This window comes from Lithobates pipiens, unplaced genomic scaffold, assembly GCF_037356315.1.
Source record: "Lithobates pipiens isolate NorthernLeopardFrog02 unplaced genomic scaffold, aLitPip1_a1.2 Scaffold_23, whole genome shotgun sequence".
Taxonomy (NCBI): Eukaryota; Metazoa; Chordata; class Amphibia; order Anura; family Ranidae; genus Lithobates; species Lithobates pipiens.
In genome coordinates, this window is record NW_027507785.1 from 201,275,634 (window position 1) to 201,301,519 (window position 25,886).

At 40.5% G+C, this 25,886-nt stretch overlaps 1 protein-coding gene across 1 annotated transcript in view; it reads left to right on the forward strand.

Annotated features, from left to right (window-relative positions):
• SLC25A24 (solute carrier family 25 member 24) overlaps positions 1–25,646 on the forward strand; it is a 68,331-nt gene extending 42,685 nt beyond the window's left edge. Inside the window, exons 8-10 of the mRNA XM_077452770.1 lie at positions 5,968–6,135; positions 10,993–11,143; positions 18,123–25,646. Of these exons, the coding sequence (XP_077308896.1) occupies positions 5,968–6,135; positions 10,993–11,143; positions 18,123–18,298 (495 nt within the window). The 3' untranslated portion in view covers positions 18,299–25,646. The remainder of the gene's footprint in view (positions 1–5,967; positions 6,136–10,992; positions 11,144–18,122) is intronic.
• Positions 25,647–25,886: the final 240 nt, after the last annotated feature.

The following is a 25,886-nucleotide window of genomic DNA, read 5'->3' on the forward strand; positions in this document are numbered from 1 at the left end:
CACTTTACAACGTGAGGGCACACAGTGCAGTTACAATATAATTCAATACGGGGTTACTAGGTTGTGTTTGGGTTACCAAGTTGAAATACCAGTTGGTTTTGCACTATGTTTAGGGGGCAGGAGGGGCATATGGATTCTTCTTCTTTCTACTTTTGCAAATTGTACCCTAAACAAGCTTGCAAGCATTACAGAGTGTTTTATAAAAGCAAATGCACATTTTATTTAGCTCAGTTTTTATTAAAATCTATTCCAAATACAGTCCTTGTGTCTGTGTGCAGTGATTCTTCCTGCTTTTTGACAATGGTACTATTATGTGCAAATCCACCAAAATTACTCTTGGTGTTCAGTTCTGCTCCACCCAACTAATGAGTAAAGCTTTGCTTGATATTATTATAAAAAGTCCACTTGAGAAGATGAGGCTTTGTCCATTATGGGTGGACCAGAGTAGAGCACCAAGAGTATTCTTGACAGATTTGCAGAAGATGGCACAGTTGTCACAGATTTTGAATTTGGAAGAAGCACTGAACACAGACTTGAAGCGGAACTAAACCAATTGATTTAACAGTTTTGAAAAAAAAAAGTATATTCCCGGCACATTTCAGTCACGTTGGTTTTGCTCTCCATCAAACTGTCAAACCGTCAAATAGCTGGTGTCATAACTGATCACATGTGCAGCATCATGGCAGTTGGAGATCAAACAGAGGCCTAGATGGCAGCTTTTTTAGCTGAAAAAGATAGGAGGGGTTAGTTCCGCTTTAATCAATTAAGCCCCAGACCAATTTTTGCAGCCAAAGGACCATGCCCCTTTTTGCGATTCGGCACTGCGTCACTTTAAATGACAATTGCACGGTCGTGCGACGTGGCTCCCAAAAAAAATTGGCGTCCTTTTTTCCCACAAATAGAGCTTTCTTTTGGTGGTATTTGATCACCTCTGTTGTTGTTGTTTTTTGCGCTATAAACAAAAATAGAGCAAAAATTTTAAAAAAATTCAATATTTTTAACTTTTTGCTATAATAAACATCCCCAAAAAATATAAAAAAACATTATTTTTTCCTCAGTTTAGGCTGATACGTATTCTTCTACATATTTTTAGTAAAAAAAAAAATCGCAATTAGCGATTATTGATTGGTTTGCGCAAAAGTTATAGTGTTTATAAAATAGGGGATAGTTTTATGGCATTTTTATTATTATATATATATTTTTACTAGTAATGGTGGCGATCAGCAATCTTTATTGTGACTGCGACATTATGGCGGACACATCGGACATTTTTGACACCTTTTTGGGACCATTGTCACTTATACAGAAATCAATGCTATTTACATGCACTGATTCCTGTGTTAATGACACTGGCAGTGAAGGAGTTAACCACTAGTGGGCAGTGTAGGTGTTATGTATGATGTTATGTGGTTTTTTATTGTAGGGGGGCGTGGCCTGGCATGTGACGTCACTGACCGTCTTTCCCTATAACAGGGAACAGAAGATTGGTGACAGCCACAGTAGGAAGCACTGGGAGAGGTTTGTTTACACAGACCTCTCCTCGTTCCTCAGCTCTGTGACCCAATCGCGGGACACCTGCGGCGATCGGGTCCACTAGTCCCGCGGCCATGGTCACGGAGCACAGGACCGGGTCAGGAGTGCGCTGCTGGCGATGCGCTCGCGACCCACGGCTGGGCACTTAAATAGCAACATACAGGTACGTGCTTGTGCCCAGCCATGCCATTCTGCTGACGTACATTAGCATGAGACGGTCCTTAAGTGGTTAACCACTTGCTTACTGGGCACTTAAACCCCCCTCAGTCCCAGACCAATTTTCAGCTTTCAGCGCTGATGCACTTTGAATGACAATTGCGCGGGCATACAACACTGTACCCAAATGAAATTTTTATCATTTTTTTCCCACAAATAGAGCTTTCTTTTGGTGGTATTTAGTTACAGCTCGGAGTTTTATTTTTTGCTAAACAAACAAAAAAAGATGCAAAAAAAAAAAAAATCATGTTTTAATAGTTTGTTATAAAATTTTGCAAACGGGTCATTTTTCTCCTTCATTGAAGTGCGCTGATAAGGCGGCACTGATAGGCTGCATTGGTGGGCACTGATGGGCTGCATTGGTGGGCACTGATAGGCTGCACTGGTGGGCACTGATAGGCATAGTTAAGGCGGCACTAATAGGCACAGATAAGGCGGCACCGATGGGCACAGATAAGGCGGCACTGATGGGCAAAGATGGGCACAGATAAGATGGCACGGATGGGTGGCACGGATAAGTGGCACGGATGGGTGGCACGGATGGGCACTGATAGGTACCACAGATAGATGGGACTGATGGGCACTGATAGGTGGCACTGATAGGTGGCTCTGATAGGTGGCACTGCTGGGCACTGATGGGCGGCACTGCTGGGCACTGATGGGCGGCACTGCTGGGCACTGATGGGCGGCACTGGGGTGCAGCACCTTTGAGGCAGATTGGGTGGCACTGTGGGTGGCACTGTGGGGTGGCACTGTGGGTGGCACTGTGGGTGGCACTGTGGGCATTATGGGCACAGACGGGGGGCACTTACTTTTACTTTGTTAAACTTCAGGATGGCACTGCGGGAGGCAGGTGGGCACTGGCAGGTGGCATGTGGTGACTTTCATTGCTGGCCGTGATCGGGACTGATGTCCCGATCACGGCCGCCGGTGATCGGCTTTTTTTTTTTCTCCTCGCGCTGTCAGCGCGAGGAGGAATAATAGCCGATTACCGGCTCCGTTCTATCACATGATCAGCTGTCATTGGCTGACAGCTGATCACGTGATAAGGGGTCGGGATCGACCCCTTACACGGATCGGTGATCAGGCGAGTCTCACGGACTCGCCGATCACAGAGCGCGCCGCGCGCGCCCCTCAGGGGGCGCGCAGGCCGCTCGTAACCGGGACGACGTCAATAGACGTAGTCCCGGAAATCTAGGTCCGCGCTAATGCCGTCATTCGGCAATAGCGCGGTACCCAAGTGGTTAAAGGGGTTGTAAACCCTCATGGTTTTTCACCTTAATGCATTCTAAAACCTTCTCTCATGCTGCAGCCCCCCAGTGCCCCCGTTTTTTTACTTACCTGAACTCAGTCTTTTTCTCCCCAAGGACAAGCAGGTGTCTCGTGTCCTGATTGGAAAGATTTATAGCAGCACAGCCATTGACTCCCGCTGCTGTAAATCAAATCCAATGACGCGTGGGGCGGGACCGAGTCCTGCTTTCTGTGTCAGTAGACTCAGAAGCAGGACTTGGGAGATTTTTCCAAAGGGGCACTCGAGAAGAAGAGGTGCTATCAGCGCCGCTGAGGGACCCCAGAAAAGGCCACTCTGTGCTTAACCAGCTGCACAGTGGAGGCAAGTATGTTTGTTATTTACAAAATAATAAAAATAAATGAAACTTTAGTAACCTTTAAGCATAGGAATGAACAATGCGAATTGGATGATTTTTTTTTTTTTTTTCAATTTTGTTGCTGGAGGCACTAATTCAAAGAGCATATAGAAAATGGGGTGTTTTTGTAATGTCTTCCCCTCCCCCCATTATATACGTGTATCTCCACAAATAGCTTGGTGTATATTTGTTTCACTTTGCAATCTATTTTGCTATACCACATTGCACAAGGAGGAGATTAGGAGGTTATAGCACTGCACATAATAAAGTACAACACTGGGGGAGAAAGGGGTTGTTTTTATAAAGGGTGTCATAAGTGCGACTCCTGATCGACCAGATGGTGCTTCCGCCAGCTTATCATAGGGCCCAGCAATGACCTGATAAGCTTTGTTGGTTTCTATGATATAGTAACCTGGAAGTGATGACATCATATGACTTCCGGGTTACCCTCTGATCTTGGTGTAATCAAATGCTTTTAAGTGCAGAGTAGGGATTTGGGGACCTGTCACATGTCTATTGCTGTCACAAGGGATGTTTACATTCTTTGTGACAGCAATAAAAGTGATAAAAAAAGAATAATTAAAGCGACCGTGTTAAAATAGAAATAAATTAATAAAAAATGTATGTGCCCCCACCCGCCTGTGCTTTTGCACAAAGACGAACGCACGCATTGGTCTCGCACAAACGCAAACCTCGATCGTCCCACACATGTGAGGTGTCGCCACATAAGTCAGATCATGGGGACTAATTCTAGCACAAGACCTCCTTTGTAAATCTAAAGTTGTAACCTGTAAAGGCTTTGAAAGCATTACCTGCGGATGATAAAATTGACATAGTTTTTCACTGTTCCACAGGCGTGTGCAATTTTAAAAGCGTGATATGTTTGGTATCGATTTCCTTAGCGTAACATCATCTTTTTATTGTACCCATAAATTGGGTTATATATGTGTTTTTTGCATTAGAATTAAAAAAAGTGCATTTTCCCCAAAGAAATTGTGTTTGAAAAACCGCTGCGCATATACTGTGTGACATAAAAAAAATTGCAAAACCTACCGTTTTATTCTCTAGGATCTCCTCTATAAAAAAATATGTATTGTTTGGGGGTTCGAACAAATTTTCTAGCATATCTTGCATATCTCCTCTGCAATAAAAGCCTCTCTGCATGCTGTTACTTTAGTTCCACTTTAAATTGTGTGTGTCTGTTTTGTGTGTTTCACAGTCTGTTTATACTTTTATATCTGGTATTGGGACAGAACAATGCAGCGCAAGACGCCAGCGAAGTCTGTCCTGTGTGTTCAGCTTTTCAGATGCACTGTTTCAGCATGATTCTGAGGGAACAAAAGAACATGTTAAGCCCCATATACACTATCAGATTATCTGCTGAGTTTTTCCTTCAGATTTACCAAAACCATATAATATGAGGACAAACCTTAGGAGTTTCAATGTGTATGCAATCAGGCAGGCCCTTCTACTACATGGTTTTGGTAAATCTGAAGGAAAAACTCAGCAGATAATCTTATAGTGTGTATGGGGCTTTAGAGTGACTTTGCAATGCTGAACATGCGCATTAAATGCAAAACGATATATAAACATTGTAAGAACGTTTTTCTAATAAAAAACAAAATAATAATTTAAAAATATTTTAGCTGCAGTTTTTTTTATGTAATGCGCTCACACAGTTTCATACAATCTGTGCCTACTAAAGCTAAGGAAGTACCATTCAATAGCCCCACTATGTGAGGGCAGCATGGATCTGTTTATGGATATCGCTGCTGAGCACTGCATGATTTATCAGCTAGCAAGATAAATGGCATCATTAATAGTGCGTGGCATGCTGAGAATTGACCCTGAAAGTTGAGTGGACACTGTGGGATATTCAGTATTTTATACCAACACCTAAAAAAAAATAAAAAAACACAAAGACTTCTACACACCCTAAAGAGTTAACTACAAAAAAGATGTATTTCTTTAATAAGCGATGTACAACAATTTATTAGCACAATAACCCAAAGTTCCCCCCATATAGTCCAACCCTCCCCAAAAATATTCCTCTTAAAACAAAACACACTATGTAGGGCAAAAAAAACCCTTGTGAGACCGAGGGTCAAAAAGTGCAAAAACGCCACAGTAGGCAAGCCCTACTGATTACACCCCTCCCCCAATTAGCTATTCAATGAGCTCTACGTATTTATATTAGGTGGGATTCCCATTGATTAAATTTTGTGTGTGTGTGTGTGTATGTGTGTGTGTGTGTGTGTGTGTGTGTGTGTGTGTGTGTGTGTGTGTGTGTGTGTGTGTATATATATATATATATATATATATATATATATATATATATATATATATATATATATATATATATATAATATTATATTATTTTAGCTCTCTATAACGTATGTGCAATAAACAGTATATTTTGATGGTGGGGGGAGGGAGACGTGGTAACAGCAGTCCTGGGTGCCATATAGTCTGAGAATCCACCTAGCAGGACAAGCCCGGTTTCTAAAATAAATTTGGAATAAGTGAATGACGTTTGCGTTTGTATTTTAACTGAAGGTTTGTTGTTTTCCAGGTCATGAAGACTCGTTTAGCTGTGGCGAAGACCGGACAATATAATGGAATGTTCGACTGTGCTAAGAAGATTCTAAAAAGGGAAGGTGTCCGGGCTTTTTATAAAGGATATATTCCCAATATCCTGGGAATCATTCCCTATGCGGGCATCGACCTTGCCATCTATGAGGTAATCTTTGTAATTTTATATATTTATTAATGTTTAATTGAACCTTTTTTAGATCTGATATATCTCCTGTTTCAGTAATCTAATTGCATATAATGATTACACGACTATAGACCACGTCTGACACTGTTCTGGAACAGAGCTTAAAGTGATACTAAACGCACACTGTTTAACCACTTCAGCCCCCTTAATGACCAGGCCATTTTTTTTGCGCTATGACGCTGTCGCTTTAACTGACAATTGCGAGGTTGTACCCTAACAAAATTGATGTCCTTTTTTATTTTTTTCCCTCCCACAAATATTCATAGAATTATTTTGGTGGTATTTGATCACCTCTGCGGTTTTTATTTTTTGCACGATAAACCAAAAAAGACCGACAATTTAAAAAATATGTATATATTTTTTACTTTCTGCTATAATGCATATCCAAAAAATATATAAAACACATGTATTCATCAGTTTAGGTCAATATATATTCTTCTACATGTTTTTGGTAAAAAATAAATAAATAAATCGCAATAGGTGTATATTGATTGATTGGTTTGCGCAAACGTTATCGCGTCTACAAACTATGGGAAAGATTTCTGGGCTTCAATTTTTTTATGTTTTTCCTGGTAATGGCAGCAATCTGCAAATTTGAGCAGGACTGCGACATTGCAGTAGACAAATCTGACCCTAAGTAACACTTTTCGGGGACCAGTGACATTATTACATTGACTAGTGCTAAAATAATACAATGATCAATGTATAAATGACGCTGGCAGGGAAGGGGTTAACGCTGTTATATATATATATATATATATATATATATATATATATATATATATATAGTGGCTGGTCGGCAAGTGGTTAATACACATTGTCCCTTCTATTCCTGTATGTGGATGATGGCACTATCGTTTTTAATAAAATGAGAACCTTTTTAATCGTCAATATACAACTGTCGCATGACTCAGCTCTTCCCCAGCCTGTCTGCAGGGAAACATAAGCAGGAGGAGCTCCAAGTCTTCTGCTGCTGGTCACATGTTCAAATAAAAAACAAAACGCCTTTGGATTATAGAGTAAAAATAAATAATATCAATCAACTGTTTTAAATTTGTCACACTAATATATATATTTGAAATCAAATCTCTATTTTGTGGAAATAACATAGTGTGGGTGGATTTCCACCAGTCTCAGGCTTTGTCACACCCCTCCCACCTGTGTCTTAGAATAAGAGGGAGGTGAAGCATCCATTAATCTACATGTATTAACCCGACCCCATCACTGAAAACTGAGCATGTGCAGAGTTGCCACTACAGATGCAAAATCCCTAGCTGAATTGGGGACATGAGCAGAAGGTGGAGATAGAGAGAGAGCTGCAGGATCAACCAGGTATTTTTTTTGCAGAATACAGAAAACTTATCTCATAGTAACTATGAACAGCATGTAATACACCATCTTATTGATAGTTTTTTTTTTTTTGATGATGTGGGTTTTAGTGACACTTTAAGGTAGTATTAAATCCTTAGTGGTTTTTAGCTTAAGTGTATATTGCCTCACAAAATAGGAGTAAATCTATTTGTGTGTGTATATGTATATATTAGAAATATTATTAACCACTTGCTGACCAGCTCACGACAATATACATTGGCAAAGTGGTACTGGTGCGCAAAATCCCATATGGGTACGTCGGCCCTTTATGAGCCACCAGAGGGTGGGAAGGGAGACTCTCTAGGCTACAGAGCCATGTGTTTCTGTTGATGCACACCGTATAGGGAGGTCCGCAAGTAAATATGTAGAAGCTACATTCTCAGTAAGTGGTTAGATTAGCAGCTAAATACTGCGGCAACATGGCTCGGCTACGCAAATCGCCGTCATGGTATGTTGGTACCATAGACTGCCACTCGGTTACTGGAACTCCTGCTCGCCCATGGATGCAATCACCGCTAGGGTCCCGCGATCGCTTAGGGCACAGCGAGAATTGGGATCTATGTGTGTACACACACAGCTTATGGTTCCCTGAGGGGAGAACAGACAGATCTACTGTTCAGACAGTATGAATAGACAATCTGTCATCTCCCCTGCACAGTCCCATCCCTCCTTTGCTCTTTTTTTGTTTATAGTGCAAAAAATAAAAACCGCAGAGGCAATCAAATACCACCAAATGAAAGCTCTATTTGTGGGGAAAAAAGACGTCAATTTTATTTGGGTGCAAAGTCGCACGACCACGCGATTGATAGTTAAAACAACGCAGTGCCGTTTGGTCCTCTGTGTCCCATTGGGGAGTTTTTCCTTTAATTTCCTGTCCTGTAGCCAAACAGGAAGTAAGGAGAAATCCTTATAAGTTAAATTAAATGGACCCCCAAGTCACAACTAGTGTCCCCATTGGAAGTGCCATTTCTGTGGGCGTTTGCATGCCAACTATCTACAGAACACCTCCAAACAAAGTCATATTTGTTTTTTTTTCACCAGTTTTAGAAAGTCATAGCCTTTCATTTTTAATCCAGCTTATTTTACTGTCCGTGTCTACTTTGTCATATCATTTTCTGTAAATATTTTATTTTCTTTCACTAAAAGGATTTTTAAAAATAATTTTGGCTGATCTTGTAAATGCTCTATAAGAAGAAATAAAAGAATCCTTACCTCCGTTGAAGAACACTGCCATATTTGTGAACTGGTATCTTCCGGTTTGGCTAGACTATGGGGGAGATTTACTAAAACTGGAGCACTCAGAATCTGGTGAAGCTGTGCATTGTAGCCAATTGGCTTTTAATTTCAGCTTGTTCATTTAAGCTTTGACAATAAAACCTGAAAGATGATTGGTTTCTATGCAGGGCTGCATCAGATTTTACGTACTCCAGTTTTAGTAAATCCATCCCAATGGGTGCCACGGACATTGTTACATGTTGGTACGTTTTTACTGTTTGTGTGTAAAGGGTTAAGCCAGGGGTGTCCAAACTTTTTTCAAAGAGGGCCAGATTTGATGAAGTGAACATGTGTGAGGGCCGACCATTTTGCCTGAAATTCTTTGAACCATTAAAATTTGGTTGAATTTGGTAGTTCGAGCACTAATACACTGCCATACAAGAATTCTCTTGCCTTTGCCGAGCTCGTTCCCAACACACAGACGAATGCTCTGCTCTTTAGGGGTACCGTTAATTCTTAATGGCACCCCACATATTGGAAACGTGGGGTGCTTTTGGTGCCGTGCAATAAAAAAAAAAAAAAAGCTCAGGGACTTCTTTCTCTTCATTTTTGTGGGTAGGGAAGCCCATTGAAATGAATGGGCTGCCCTACACGCAGCATGCAGCCACACGGATGTGAACCAAGAGCTTGTTGGAGGGGAAGTAAAACCACATGGTTAAGCTGTTTTTACCACCCCCAACTTCTCCCACTTTAGCTGCAGAGGGAGAAGCTGGGGGTGTACACATGCTGTGGCTGCAGCTGGAGGTATACCTAGGGTGAATGGGCCTGCACTGCAACTACCCCGTAACTGTGTGGATTGAACAGTTGTGGTATAGTGATGCTGCAATTACAGGCTTAAACAGGTGGTGAGGAGTCAACATAATGCCTCTTTACCACCTTCCAAATGCCTCTGAAAAGCGATCTGTGTATGGATTGCTTTTCAGAGGAGCAGCAGTCCTGGCTGCTATCACACACACAAGCCCCAGAAAAGCAGTTCTGATGGTACAAGAATGGGGGGGGTCTGGATTAAAATAACATGCACACACACACACATAAAGACAAATACATATATACGTACATACATACAGACACATGCACATATATACAGATACATACAGACATATACATACATGCATACATACAGACACATGCACACATACAGACACATGCACACAGATACATACAGACACATGCACACAGATACATACAGACATAAATGCACGCACCTACATACAGACATAAATGCACGCACCTACATACAGACATACATGCATGCACATACATGCGCACACAAGTACAGACAGACATGTACATACAGACATACATGCACACACAGACATGCATACATGCACATACATACAGACATACAGCTTCTCATAGTGCTGGGGATTGGCTCATCTGACAGCCCTGATCCCGCAGCACACCAGGCGGGCCATTCAAAACCGGACCGCGGGCTGCGATTGGCCCGCGGGCTGGACTTTGCACATGCCTTGGTTAAGCGCTGAGTAAACCGCCTCAGTGAAGATCTCTGTCTGGATCGTAGATTTTTGTCCATTGAGCTGGAAAATCTCTGCCCAGGGTGGGAGCGTGACCTGTCACATGAGGTACAGAGGGTATCATTGTAGTCCAAATGAAACCACCAAGCTCCTCATTCACTCCCCTGTTATCTCTCGCCTTTACTATTGCAACTCCCTTCTCATTGGCCTGCCTCTCCATAGGCTATCCCCTCTTCAGTCTATCATGAATGCTGCTGCCAGACTTATCCACCTTACCAACCACTCAGTGTCTGCCAGTCCTCTCCTCCAATCCCTACACTGGCTCCCAATCACCCAGCGAATTAAATTCAAAATACTAACCACAACATACAAAGCCATTCATGACTCTGCCCCGAGCTACATCACCAATATTGCCTCCAAATATCACCCAAATCGTAAATTGTTGGCGCTATATAAATCCTGAATAATATGTGCAGGGGAGGAGTTTGTTACTGTGATGACAGGTTCTCTTTGGAGTTATCAGATGTCTGTTAGAACCCTGTTGGTTTCCTGGTGTCCCTGAGATACAAATGAAGAAAGGGGAATCCCTGATCCACATTGTATCTAAATATATATTTTGCTATCTCTTTCTCTTTTGACCTTTTTAGCTGGCTGACTTCTACCAGAAATAACTTCTGTCCCCATTTTCCTCCTGCAGACTCTTAAGAATGCTTGGCTGCAAAAATATGCTACAGATTCTGCCAACCCAGGGGTCCTGGTCCTGCTGGGATGTGGCACTGCTTCCAGTACCTGTGGCCAACTGGCCAGTTATCCATTGGCTCTCATCAGGACAAGAATGCAAGCTCAAGGTAAACATACAATTTATCAGATTTTGTTATCTTTACCAAAATTAGGTCTTTTGTGCAAGGAATTCTTCCCCCCCCTTATATGTGGATCTACTATTCTCTCTTCTTAGGAAAGATGTATATTGGCATATTGTGTATGCCTGTGGAATGAGCGGAGCCTGAATCATGGCTTGCAGAATTCATACAATGAGTGTATGTGTAAGCACAGCATCCATTAGCACAAACACTCATTGAACGGCCTGTGATCTGGATGCCAAATGGGCAGAACTGATTGATTTGATCACCCTGATGTACAGCCAAATTGAATAGTGGTCCTGGCAACTATCTGCGTTACCGCACACCATGATTAACTCATTAGCAACAGAAACATACTGCAGAAACAGGATTTTGTGACTTTTGGGAAAATACAGTGCTTTGGCAAAAACCTCCATTGCATATCTTAGTTTGATATTTGATAAGATATTCTCATTTCTTATCCATGAAGGCATTAATACAATGTGCCTGTCTTCATTAGCTTCCGTATAATAGTGTTTTTGTCCTAAGACCTGATATGGTCATTCCATTTTATGTCGCAGAGCATTGTCTGTCTTTATGATTTATCAAAATGATGTTTTCATCGAAATATTGGCAAAAGACTAACTTTATTTATTGAAATACATGATAACTGTTTAATTTGCCAAAGAATCTGTACCTCTCTGCAATTGCTTTGTACTCTAGGCAACCCTGCCGCACACCACAACTGGTCCTCAACCACCATGCAGTAGCAAAGCTTGGTCAAAGACCAATCCTAGCCTGCTGATTGGACACAGAGGGAGCAGAACCATACTGCAAAGCCATAACTCTATCCACATGTGCACTGCAGGCCTGATGTGGTTACTGGAACTGTCACTTCCATCTTGAGCTTTGTTGTCCTTTAATCCACTTGGCAGTGCTGCTGTACAGTGCATTAAGAAACAACTGATATCAAGACAGTTTTTAGGTACTTAAATTAGTAGCATTTAAAATAGTTTTACTAAAATGTACCTGCCTTAATTTGTGTTTGATATCTACCTGGAGTTTAGCTTTTAAAGAAGAACTCTGGGAATAAGCCAGGTAGGCTACATCTCTTGATCTTGATGGACTACACATAAAGTGGTTGTAAACCTCAGACATGAAATGCGAACAAAGCATACCCCTCTATAGTGTGTTATTGTCTCAGTTCAAAGCACGGAATGTCATTTCTGTTCTCTTTCCTCTGCTATAAGCATGAGTCACTTCAGACAAGTTTTCCTGACACCAAGAGAAAAAGGGTGACAGAGGAGGGATCTCCATCTGATTGACAGCCTCAGCTTTGTTCCTTTATGCTGTGTGAAGTAAGGGTGTGCCCTTTCTTGCCAATAATTTTAGCTCCCTGCCCCTTGCTTTTTAGAGCTGAGAGATCCTGTGTAAATCCAGCACTTTGAATGTAGAGGAAAGACGGTTTTAGATAAACAGGTACAACTTATTTTGGAGGTTTTGTTTAATCTCTGTGTATCACCTGAGGCTAGTCAATACACTTGGTATATGTAAGGGTTTGCAACCACTTTAAGCTCATGCTCACAGTCCAGAGATCTTTGTCCTTCATGTTGCCAAGCTGGCACGCTTTCTCTTTTACTGCTCCACTTTGCAGCCAATCAGAATTCTTTGTCAGCCCAAAATTTTTTTTTTTTTTTTTTTTTTGTTGCAAAATCTTTTATTGAAGCATACACATGGTACAGAGAATGTAAATACTGACAAACAGCTGAGCAACCAAAATTGGTTAAAGAACAATGCTAACAATAGAACGTAGCAGACAGAAACCACTTATACAACAACACGTAATAGGTATCTGGCTGTAAAAAAATGCAATTTTGAGTAACCAATCAATATTTCAATTGTAAAACCGAGATTAAACAACGATTGCCACTCAGATTTAAAAGCATCCATGGAGGACTAGACACCTGATCACTGTCGGAATGGTTGGAAAAAAAACTATAGGAGGGGACTACATAAGAAGGGGTCTACGGCCGGCTCAAGCGGGCAGGGAAATCAGCGCCCACTCTAGCATTGTGAGTATTTATAAGAGGGCTGCACGTGCGACAAGTGGCTATATGAAGGAGAGAGAAAAAAAAAAAAAGGAAAGAAAAGAAACCCCCCAAGAAGGGAGAACCAATGGACAACTGATTGGATTTGGAAACCTCATGGTGGTGAGACTCCGGTTAACAATTGGAGACATTCTGCTGAATTACGGAAGTGATGCCAACAAGCCCAAGTCGCCCAATATTTAGAGGGGGCATCCCTAGCTTGACCGATTAAATCTTCCATTGCAGCTACATTGGAGACTCTGTTAATCGATGGAGGGCGGTGTAGTGGATTTCCATAAAACAGGGATACACATTTTAGCGGCGTTAAGTAAATGCAATACGAGAGAGCGGTGATATGTTTTGAATGGGAGTGTCGAGTGATGAAGGAGCATTTGGACCGGGGTGAAGTCAATATGGCGTGTGGTAATTTGACAGATTAGGCGGTGTACCTCTCTCCAAAAAGGTTGCAGCAGTATACAGGACCACCAAATGTGCAGGAAGGAACCAACGCCGTCTGCACATCTCCAGCAAACCGGGGATATGGTAGGATTACGTTTGTGCAAATTGTTAGGTGTGAGATACCATTTGGTAAGAATTTTAAAGCTATTTTCTTGAATCGAGACATTGGATGAACCCTTGTGAATGTGAGTATAAATGTTAGACCAATCGGATTCTGATAGCGATAGAGATAACTCAGTTTCCCAACTGCGAACTGCCAAATTGTCCTTCGAGCTATGAGCCGAATAGAAAAGTGCATATATGACTGAAATGAGGTGGCGTTGCGGTTCCGATTGTGTGCACAATTGTTCAAAAGGCGTAAGTTGTCTAGCAAAATCCGGTTTAAATTGGCGGTCTGTCAGGAAATGCCTAATTTGTAGGTAGGCCCACATTGGAAAGGGACGTCCCGAGGGACGCGTAGGGAGATCGGAAATCGATAATAGTCTGGAATTAGAGAAAAAGAATTGAGCCCTAACCTCGGGTGTATTCCATAAGTCGGAGAGGAAGGTATCAGATTGTCCAGCCGGGAAGGCTGGGTTGAGTTTAATAGGGGTTAATGGACCCTGAGGAGTAGAAATGTGATGAGCTCGACATGCCGAGCGATATGCATGTAACGTACCCGCAATTAGCGGATGTAGTGTGCAGGTTTGAGGAACATGTTCAGGGAGTAACCAAGGTAGAGATTTAAGCGGGATCTGGGAAAAAGCGCCTTCTATGTTTATCCAAGCTTTGGTCTCCGAATGGAGATTCCAATCAACAATTCTGGCTACATGACTAGCTAAATAGTATTTCTTAATGTCCGGAAGGCTTATACCACCTTTGCCTTTTGGTAGAGACAATCTGGAAAAGCTTAACCTGGCTCTTCGTCCCTTCCAAATAAAATCGGTACAGAGGGATTGGAAAGATTTAAAAAAAGCCGGAGGCAGTTTTATCGGTATCGTTTGAAAAAGATATAACAAACGAGGTAAGATGTTCATTTTAATAATCGAGGCTCTTCCAAACCAGGAGAACATCCCGGTAGACCAGGCGGCCAGATCTGCCTTGATGGTTCGGAGGAGAGGGACAAAGTTTGCTGAGTATAAGTTTCCCAGATTGGCAGGTAATTGGATGCCTAAATAAGTGATGGCTTTATCATTCCATCGAAAGGGAAAGTTTTGGCGGCATAAATCAAGCATTTCAGAGCTTAAAGATATGTTTAGAGCTTCAGATTTTGAAAAATTGATCTTTAGATTGGATAGTACATTAAAGGCTTCAAGGTCCGAAAGGAGGTTAGGTAGGGAAATGAGGGGTTCGGAGAGGAAAAGGAGAATATCATCCGCAAATGCGGCAATTTTATGTGTCATAGTACCAATCTGAATCCCCTTAATGTCCGGGTTCGAGTTCAATTTACGAAGGAGGGGTTCTAAGGTAAGGAGGAATAATAGGGGAGAAAGTGGACAACCCTGACGGGTCCCATTGGACACGGAGAAGGCGTCCGACAAATGACCATTAACCCTGACCTGGGCTGTAGGGGACGTATATAGAGCCATGACAAGTGAGATCAGGCGACCAGGTAATCCTACTTTTTGCAGTACCTCTTCCATATAGTCCCAGGCCACTCTGTCGAACGCCTTCTCCGCGTCCAGAGAGAGAAAAAAACCCTTTTGTGTAGAAGAGGAGGTCAGCCAGTGGTGTATAGAGAGCGCTTTTATCGTGTTGTCTCTGCCCTCCCTTCCCGGCACGAATCCCACCTGATCCAAGGAAACTAGCTGGGGAAGGAGGGGGAGAAGGCGATTAGCCAGCATTTTTGCGAAGATTTTCAAATCCACGTTCAGTAAGGAAATGGGTCGGTAGTTTGACACCTGTGACTCATCTTTATGAGGTTTGGGAATCACCGTTATGTGCGCCCTAAGAGTATCTCTGGGGGGAGGTTTATCCGGTGAAATTGAATTAAATGCCGCTAAGAAGTGTTGTTTTAAAGAAACTATGAAAGTTTTATAATAGCTGGAAGTGAGGCCATCGGGCCCGGGGCTCTTCCCCGGTTTCAGCTGTTTGAGGGCCGCCTCAAGTTCTGAGGCAGTGAGTGGACCTTCCAAGGAAGTCGCTGCATCCTGTGAAATAGGGGTAGGAGCGTACTTGTGTAAAAATTCGGCAATGATCTCCCTTCTGTGTGTCCGGCCCACCTGTGGTAAATGTTCCCTAAGGTTATATAATTTAGAATAATATTGAACAAACTGGTTTGCAATCATCTGGTTTGAGACCACTTTATTACCCTTAGGATCGGTGAGTGAATGTATAGTTCTAGTGGTCAGCCCAAAATTTTATGGGTATTTCCCTGACAACCAGCTTGCTGCAATGAAAAGCTCAGGAAGGGTGGAAGATCTCTACTAGGGGGGTGAAAGTAAGCATGATTCAGAAAACCACAATCCTGTACCCTCTGTAGGGATGTACTGTAGCTTTGTCAATTCATTCCAGCCGTTTACCTTTAAAATTATGTATGCATGTCCATTGTAAAAACAATGTATAAAATGAAGCCATTGTGCCAAAATCATATCTAAGCTCTACACTCTGGCAACTCAATTTTAAATTATGGATGTGTTATCTGGCATAATAATAAAATCTGCAAAAAATAAATTTTTAAGAGCTTTACCTATTTATAAAGCAAAGTGGTGTAATCAACCGTTTCATCATATTACAAAAATAATGAATTTAATTAAATTAAAAAAAAAAAAAAAAAAAAGATTCCCACAAAGTTTTGCACACACAATAGATTTATCCTATTTAGGCACATTGCACATTTATTAGCACATTAAAGAGCAACTGATCTCTGGAAGTTGTGCCCAATAAAAGGCAGGGGGCAAAGGCCTGGTCACCATATTGCCTGTGGTATCCATGCGCCGATGCAGCTGTCTTTCCCTTCTTACTCTCTACTTACCATTCCTGCCTTGTTCTGCACTGCCTCTGTGTGGAGGGAGGCATCTTGGAAGTGGTAGGGCTTTGCTTCCTCATGTTGGAGCCTTCAACAAGGAGAACAGAGCAGCTCAGCAGTTATGCCGCGTACACACGACAGGACTTAAGTCTGGCAGACTTTCGACGGAGTTCTGACGGAGTTCTGACGGAGTTCTGACTGAGTTCTGACGGACCTTCCGAATGAACGGACTTGGCCACACACAATCACACCAAAGTCAGACGGATTCGAACGTGATGACGTATGACTGGACTAGAATAAGGAAGTTCATAGCCAGTAGCCAATAGCTGCCCTAACGTCGGTTTTAGTCCGTCAGACTAGCACACACACGAGCGGATTTCTGGGTCCGGCAGATTTCTGTCGGAAAAATTTGAAACATGTTCCATTTCTAAAGTCTGTCAGACTTTTGCAAATCAAAAGTCCGCTGCAGCCCACACACGTTCGAATAGTCTGCCGGAATCATTCCGTCAGACTTTTGATGTTGAAAAGTCTGGTCGTGTGTACGGGGCATTAGAGGAAGTTCAATGGAGTAACTCTTAAACTCTAGAGAAGGGGGAAGTGGCACTGTTCAAAAGATGGAAATAGAACCTATGTGTAAATTCAAGTAAAAGAAGATAAATTCTAATGTCACTTCATCCTCATTTTTTTTGTTTTGTGTGTTGACGCATTACACAGAAAATATTTTTCATATTTTTTTATTTTATATTCTTTGTTTTTGTTTACCACATGTGTTGTATTTTATACTTATATCTGTCTTAATTATTTCTGATTGAAGCACCATTCACTTTATATAGGGTGTGTTGGCAATACCCACATCAGTAGATTATAATTTATCTTCTTTTAATTGAATTTACACATAGATTCTATTTTCATCTTTTGAACAACGCCACTTCCCCTTCTCTAGAGTTTAATTATTTCTGGACTCCCCCTAGGTGGTGTTCTCAATTAGGGAGGCTGCAGTTCTTTTTCCCAAGCGCGGATATCTGTTGTTTTTACAATGGAGTAACGCGTCTTCCTTTTTTATTTTTTTTATTTATTCATTTATTTATTTTAAATCAACTTGCTTCATTTATTACATTTTGCCTCAGTTGATCACACTTCATCATTCATCCAACTTAGTTTATTTACCAGTTCAAATGAGTACCCACAAGGGTCAAAGTAATCAAAACACCTTGGTGGTGTCATAAACTGTTAATCTTCCCGAAAATGTGTGTGAGGTGTGGTAAGATGTGGGCTGTGCAGCTCGAGTTATAATCCAATCGTCTTGTTGCCATGAAGTCAATGATATGTGGTGATTGTTTTCAATTATATAGCTAAATGTGGAAATTATTGCCAAATCACTGAAGTAAAACATTTTGTGGTGGGAATTGGGACTACTTTTAAATAGGCAACTATAAGAGGGGTTTTCCGTAATTTCCATTGCTTTTATTTAAGAATTTCCTTCCATCTTTTGCAGCATCTATAGAAGGCGCACCTCAACTTAGCATGGGAGGCCTCTTCCGCAAGATTATCGCTAAGGAAGGGTTTTTGGGCCTGTACAGAGGAATAGCTCCAAACTTCCTGAAAGTACTCCCCGCTGTCAGTATCAGCTATGTGGTGTATGAGAAGATGAAGGTCCGGCTTGGGATCTAGAAGTAGGGAACCTTCAGCCTTCACACTCAGGAAATCCATTGTGTGCATTGTGTGTCTGTGTGTTATTCTGAGAGCTGAGCAGTGTGCAGTGAGTATTGATTGTGTTGCTGCAGACCGTATTGAAAGTCTCCATGGCAAACGGAACACTGCCAAAATGTAGAATATTAAAGTGCAGCTCCACTTATGTCAAGAAAAAGCAGTCCCTTCTAGCAGAAATGAATATTTTCTTCTTAAAGTGTATGTAAACCCTAACAATGAACTTACTTTTTTTTTTTTTTTGGTCTGTTCTATACCATTGGAAGTGTTGTCTACTTATCTCTCCAATAATTAGAAGTGCAAGAAAAAAATAACCTGTTGTTCCTGCCAGAATTTTAGCTAGCTTGTAATTTCTGTGTGCTCTGCACTTGTCTTATCAGCTCTGCCCAGGTCCCCTGTGAGCTACAGAACACCTCTTATGTTATAAAGAGGGGGTGTATTCTGTAGTCCTAACACAATTCTTGTCCCGGGGTGACAACACCGTGTATACTAGCACATTATGCCATTAAGTTGGAGGGGACTTGGGTTATATTTTGTTTTTGCTACCACTTTAAGCAGTTATGGCAACTGTGTTTTTTTTTTTTTTTTGTTTTACTTTTGGTATAAAAGTTGTAGCTAAAAGCTGACCATTGCAAGCACTCCTGTCAGGGTTAAATCAATTTAACCCTCTGACATTTTTCTGGACAGCTTGATGTTAAAGTGGAACTAAAGTGAAAAACTGCAAACCGGCAGGCTTTTTATTGCAGAAGAAACATGCAATAAAATGCACTTACCTGCCTGTTTGCAATCCCCTGTAGAGTGTACACTGAGCTGCGCATATATTGTTGCGTGATGATGTCACTCCCATGTCGGTCAATCAAGATGGCCAAAGATCGGCAACTGAAAGAAGCTGGGCACTAGATGCTGGTGCCAGCGAGGTAAGTATCTGTGCCTTGAGTTCTGCTTTAAAGGAAGTTTAAAAATTAGACTTACTGGGCAGTTCACTAGGTGCCAAAAAGCATGAAAAAAAAAAGAAATTTCAGCCTCCTATATCGAAGAATGAGTAAGCTGCAATATTACATTTTTGTACATGGGTTTAGATACACTTAATTATATTTTTGTTTTGCCAGCACTTCTATTCAGCTGACTGCTAATTGTGTGTTTTTTTTTTTTTTGGTTTTTTTTTTTAAGCATCTCACTGGTGTCAGTAGGTACCTGAAATTTTACTTTAAATTTTGTGTAGGCTTTCAGGAAAAGCAGGGAGCCTATCACACAAATAGGTAGGGAGAAAAAAAAACAAGCTTGATTAGTAATTATGTCAAATTCTCTTTAACAAAATAAAAGCTTTAATGAGGCACGCAAAAATCAATGTCCCGTCTTGCTTCAGGCTTTATTTGATTTCTGTGAAAACTTTTGCTGTGCAGTAGACCTTGGCAACAAAGTATCGCCATCCAGCAGATTTGTATAGTCAGACTAATGAGAATGACTTCTGATTGGTTAAGAGGTACCAAATACCAATGATCTTTGCACTTTTTTATGAAATACAGTTGCCTGTAAAACTATGCAAAATCTTGAGTATAAACAAGCTTTGTGTTCTTTTTTTTTTTTTTTATAGCCACTTTTTCTAATTTTTGCCATTTTTTTTTTCTGTCCTTTTTATCATGTAGAATTGTTATACGCAGTCTGTTATTAGAAATTCAATATTCAGTAGCCAATACCAAAGAGTTCTTAATGTCCTGAGTATATCTTTAGTTTTTTTTTTTTTTTTAAAGTGTTCTATATGAAGTGCAAACTTTATAAATGCATAATTTGTTTTATAGAAGTAAAAAGGTCATCGGGAATGTCTTCCAACCATATTTAAACATTGGTTAACTATCATGTGCGTAGGCATTGGAGTATATCTAAAGCCAAAACTTTAATTTAGGTAAAGCAGAGAAATTTTACAACCCCTATACATTTTGTTTTTATTTTTGCTGTTTTGTCCCTTTTCGAGAAATTTCTGTTTACTTTCTGTCCTAAAGCCACAAGAAACTGAAAGGTGCCATTTACTGGTGTACTCACAATCGGCATGGTTTAACTGAACTGTGCCCGAGTTGATTGTTCCCCCTCTCCTTTCCTCCTGTGGGTCTGCAATCACACTGGGCTGTAAAGAAGAGTTCCTGAGCACACTTGCATCATTGCCTCAGTGATCCCTGCTTCTGTGCTCCGTGATCTATGGAGAGTTCTTTACGCAGACACGATTGGCACTCACACTAAAGCGAACCATACTGGACCACAAGTGAACCATGCCCAGGACCACCTCTTCAGGTGGTCCCAGGCGCAGTTAGGAGTAACCTTTCTACACAAATGAACCAGACCAAGGGGGTGAACCATGCCTTGGTATACCCTTAATTATCCCTAACAGTTGTCAAAGGAAGAAAATGTCTCCATTGGAAGATTCTCCTCCTAGTGGTCACCAAGACAAATGGAAAGGGTGAATCCCTCTATCAGGGATACAATATAAACCTGATGGGGTTCTAACCCTCCATACTTCCTGAAATGAAAAGAATTAATTTTGGCAGGATCGTTTTTTGCTACGTGAGTTTAAATATTTATTATGAGAAAGCATCCTGACTATTGTCCTCTTATCATTCTTTAATTTGTTCTTTAGAGCTCTTTCAAATCAGCCTGTGTCCCAAAACACATATGTGCTGGTGTACATTGTACAGGGGCAGTGTGATGTTTTGTTACAATACATCACGCCGTTTCCTGTTTTTTTTTATTTTTTTTTTATTTATTTTTTTTTTACTTTGAGTGTCAATATAATATACAGTGAGGTGTGGTACGTTGCGTAAAAATGCAGGTCTGCATTTTTACACAATTCATGCCAACCCAAGTCAATGAAGACATGCAACTGAAATGACACTTGGTATGCTCAAACATATTTTTTTATCTTCCATAGTTTGTAAATTTATACCCACATTTTTCACCAATGCGCTCATGTCACCCGGACACGCCACATCTTAAATCGGCAGGAGGGCTCTGTGATTGGCCTTCCTGATCATATGATGGCCGTGATCAGTGAGTATGAGCTGTTTTTTACAGCTCTTTACTCACTGATCACCAATCTAGTGTCACCACACAGTAAAAACACACAAAGTAAGAACACATGTCCCCAAAACACAGGTCCCCACATAGTAATGATCCCCAAAACACATGTCCCCCACATATATAACGCAAAATCACATGTCCCAATGATCATTTGCACACATATGTCCGTAATCACCTGCGCACATCTGTACATGATCATTTGCGTACATATGTCCGTGATCACACAAACCAATTATTATACACTTAATAACAGGATTTTTTTTTTTTTTACCAAAAACATGTAGCAGAATAAATTTTGGCTTAAATGTAAAAAAATTTGATTTTATTGGATTTTTTTAAAAACAGAATAAAGAAAATATTGTTTTTTTTTTTTTTTTTTCCAAATTTATGCTCTTTTTTTCGCTTATATCGCAAAAAAATAAATAAAACTGAGTCTTGAATAAATACCACCAAAAGAAAGCTCCTATTTGTGCAAACAAAATAATAAAAATTTCATTTGGGTACAGCATTGCATGACCGCACAATTCTTTTTGAAAGTGTGAGAGAGCTGAAAGCTGAAAATTGGTCTGGGAAGGAAGGGGGCAAAAGTGGCCAGTATTGAAGAAGGTTAAAGCAAAATATCTCTCTCTTTTTTGTTTTTTATATAACTTAGCTTGGGAATAGTGTAGGGGTTAGATAAAATCCACACATATGTATAATATAATATAAATTATTGTTGGATTTTTTTTTTTTTTTTTGCTGTCTGTATCCCATTGCAAATATTTACCTTCATTTCCTGTCCTGGAGAACAAACGGGGTAGGATTTGTCATTTTGTTGCTTGGATAAGAATGAGGATAGTGGTATTTGCACAGAACTTAAGAGTTGTGGGTGAAGGCATGATATCCAAGGGACATGACATTGCTCAGTTTCCCCTGAGCCAGTGATGGAGACACAGACTCTTCCAGGGACACCATAGTGCCAAGATAAGGTTTTGAAGGGTAGTGGTATTTTTGTAGTACTAGTGAGTAGGGCAATTGGGCATATATTTATAGGAACTGGGCTGGGGATATGGTGATATTACAGGAACACTCTGTAATACTGAATGTGAAAAATACAACTAGTTTTTCAATGATTTTGCGAATTGTCACAATGGATGGTATTCCATCCGTATGCCTTTTATATTGGGTCTTTTACATATTAGTGCACACTAAGGTGAATGTAGCTATTACTTTTTGGGTTGGGGATAGAAAAAAAAATTCCTACTGTGGACAACTTCATTATTCTTTCTGCTGTTATAAAAAATATATATATTGGTACTAGCAGTAGGTGCACATATCCATAGCTGTTTATTTTTTTTTTTTTTTTTTATTACTACCTTCTCGTAGTAATTATATATTTTACCTGGCAAAACAACCACATTCTCACCTTGCGTAGTGAAATATTTACTAGTTGGTGTTTTGGCATATATATACTAGCAGTCAGTGTTTTACAGGAGCAATACTTGCGCCCATTTCCCTTCATAGTTACCAGTTTGTCATCTCCATAGAATCAGAAATATTGTACCAGATGGTAAGGCACAGGGGTCAGGTGAAGCAGGCCAATCAAATAGTCGGAGTGAGAAAACTCTATAGAGAAATATGTCCAACAAACATGAACCAGGTAGAACGAGTTCTTGTAACCCCTTTGCTTTATAAGTAACGGGTATTTTGCATATGTTCTGTTCCTGGCTGTTACCTCTGATTTGATCACACCTTCTGATTTTGTTGATCTGCATACTTGCTCGGGTTGAGTCACTTTAAAAGCAGCAAAGGCAGCACAGCAACATAACAGCCAGACAAACAGGGTTTCACAGTATGAAGGCATTGGTAGCCCCTATGTGTCTCTAATAACAGCCTGACTTTCAGGTTGTGGGTTAGCTTTAGAGATCGGGCTCGGGGTATGAATTGTGTTTTATGGTGAACTGAAATTGTTTTTATTTCGTTTAATGGGGTTTATCTATTAGATAGTATTTTCAAGTATATTATATTACATTTTATCTGATAATGTCATTTTACAGGTCTTTATCATTTTAGTTTTTGAAGGTGTAAATGGTGTAGGGGTCCAAAATGGATGCACCAAAATTACCACTCCAGTTTTATTTCAGCTACAACGAATGTATGTTTTTAGAAATACCCTATAAGTAATTTGGGATTCCGTCCACACACACCTTCGGTAGACCATTGTGAACGCTGGTAGACGTTGCTTTTTTACCGAAACAATGTACACAGAGAATATTTTTATTTGTATGTCACTCTTCTCCCAGTACTTGTTGAAAGGCCTTGGTGAATATAAAGAAAATCAGATTGTGCCAGCAAATATCGAGTGCCAGTCTCTGCTGTTTGTAGAGTTGAGGCTCTTTCACATAAGTGGTCGGAGTCCAAGTCCATGGTTTACTGCCTCCCCCTCCCCCAGATTCTAACATTACAGCCTGACAGGCCTGTATACATGCCATGATCCTTTGCTTTTAAATCGGGTTGCAGAATTTAAGAGACGACACCGATTGTCAAACACTCTCTCATAGAGATCAATGGGGGGAAAAAAGGTAACCGCGCACTGCACCGAGTTTGACGCATTATCACTGCATTAATCTTGGTCAGCCCATACACCACCCACTGTGTTGTAACAAAGTGACTGATGTGAACATACCCTAAATGAGGATGCAGGCCTCTTAAAGATAGCTAGCATAGCCCATGATGAGACATTATACTCTTTTAAGCTAATCCTGCTCTACTAGTGACCAAGTCCACACTGCAGTAAAAGTGCTACACTAGTTCATGTGTTAGAATGTTATTACACTGATGCTCAAATTGACTCTCTAGTTCAAGGCATGTTGGGATTTGTAGTTTCGGCACAGCTGGAGTGCCAAGATTGCCTACCCTTGCTCTAACTTACGAACACGGGTGAAAAAAAAGTTCTTGTTTGGGCTGTTGGCTTATGGGCCTAAATGCAGCCCATACATGAATCGAAGAAAAAAAAAATTAGTCTATTCTCCTATATACATATTCGAGGTGGATTAGGGAATCCTCCCTGCTGAGCTATTGTATTCTGTCCCCGCTGCCAGCTGATCAAGCAACAAAATCCAACAGGGCAGTTGTACAAAAGTTGATTATAAAGGCCCGTACACACGATCTGACTTTTTGACAACAAACATGCAAATTTTGGAGCAACATCCGACCGCGTGCACACTCCATCGGACAAACTTTTTCCGCTTTTCATCGGACTTTTGTTGGCTGTGCGAATGGACAAACTTTTTAACAACATAAGTCCGATGGAGCAAAGTCTGATCGTGTGTACGCAAAACCATTGGACTTTTGTACAAGGTACAAAGATGCATCCTCAGAACCAATGCAAAAGATCAGACAACAATACAGAAGTTGACCAAAGGTGGCGCTGGAGTAATTGAACGTCCTCTTTTGAAGTGTCATCAGTGCATTGAAACGTCACTACGTTCGTGTTTGTTGCCTAAAAAGTCTGATCGTGTATGCAATACAAACTTGTGGACTACGCCCTTTGTACAAAAGTCCACGGGAAAGTTTGTACAAAGTCCGATTGTGTGTATGAGGCTTTAGACCAACTTCTGTAAAACCACCCTGCCTGTACATAGATCGAAAATTCTGACAAAGCAGATGAATTTCAACTCGCGTTTGGCCACACTGTTTTAATTATATTTGTCCTTAAAATTAGCATGTCATCAAATCCACTGGCAATCCTAGGACTCTTTAATAATACCAATGTTCATATAGCTTCATGCTTTCATTTGTCTTTTGCTGCATTCATCATTGTTCAATACTGAAGAACTGATCTAAAAAGTGAAAGTGAGTGCGGTCATTTTAAAGGGTGTAGATCACCCTAGCGCAATATGTTTTTCCATATGTGGCCTTTCAAATGTTTTACTGTGCATTACTGTACTATTATGATCCTTTGATAGTCAATACCATAAGCCATGGGACCGGAAAATACTTTGGAAAGACCTCAAAACATCTGGCCAGCAGTGTTTTTGTTGTTAGAAGTTTACATGAGTCCGACCACTTCCAAATGTTTGAATAAGCGTGAGTGTAAATCATTAAAAAGAGAGAGCTGTGATGCGGTGTATGTGGTTTACAGGTTTGTTCACTGTAACAAATCACCAAAGACATTATTTCATATCTTACAGTGAAATTATTGTGACAATGGTATGTAAATGAAATTGTCAATTTATGAATAAAATTTTCTTTGTTCACTTTGCAGCTGATATAAGATCATTATTCTAAATACATACTATACACCCAGGAATACAATGATTTATGTATTTATAACACATTTTGGGTATAAGCTGAACACCTTGATTTTAAAGCTGACGCAGATATAAAATACACTCATTTATTGTAGGTTTGCATTAATTGCTAAAACCTTAAAGCAGTATTTAAACCTAAAAATAAAAATTTCATATATTTCAATAACACACTTCCTGTCTAGGGGTATCTC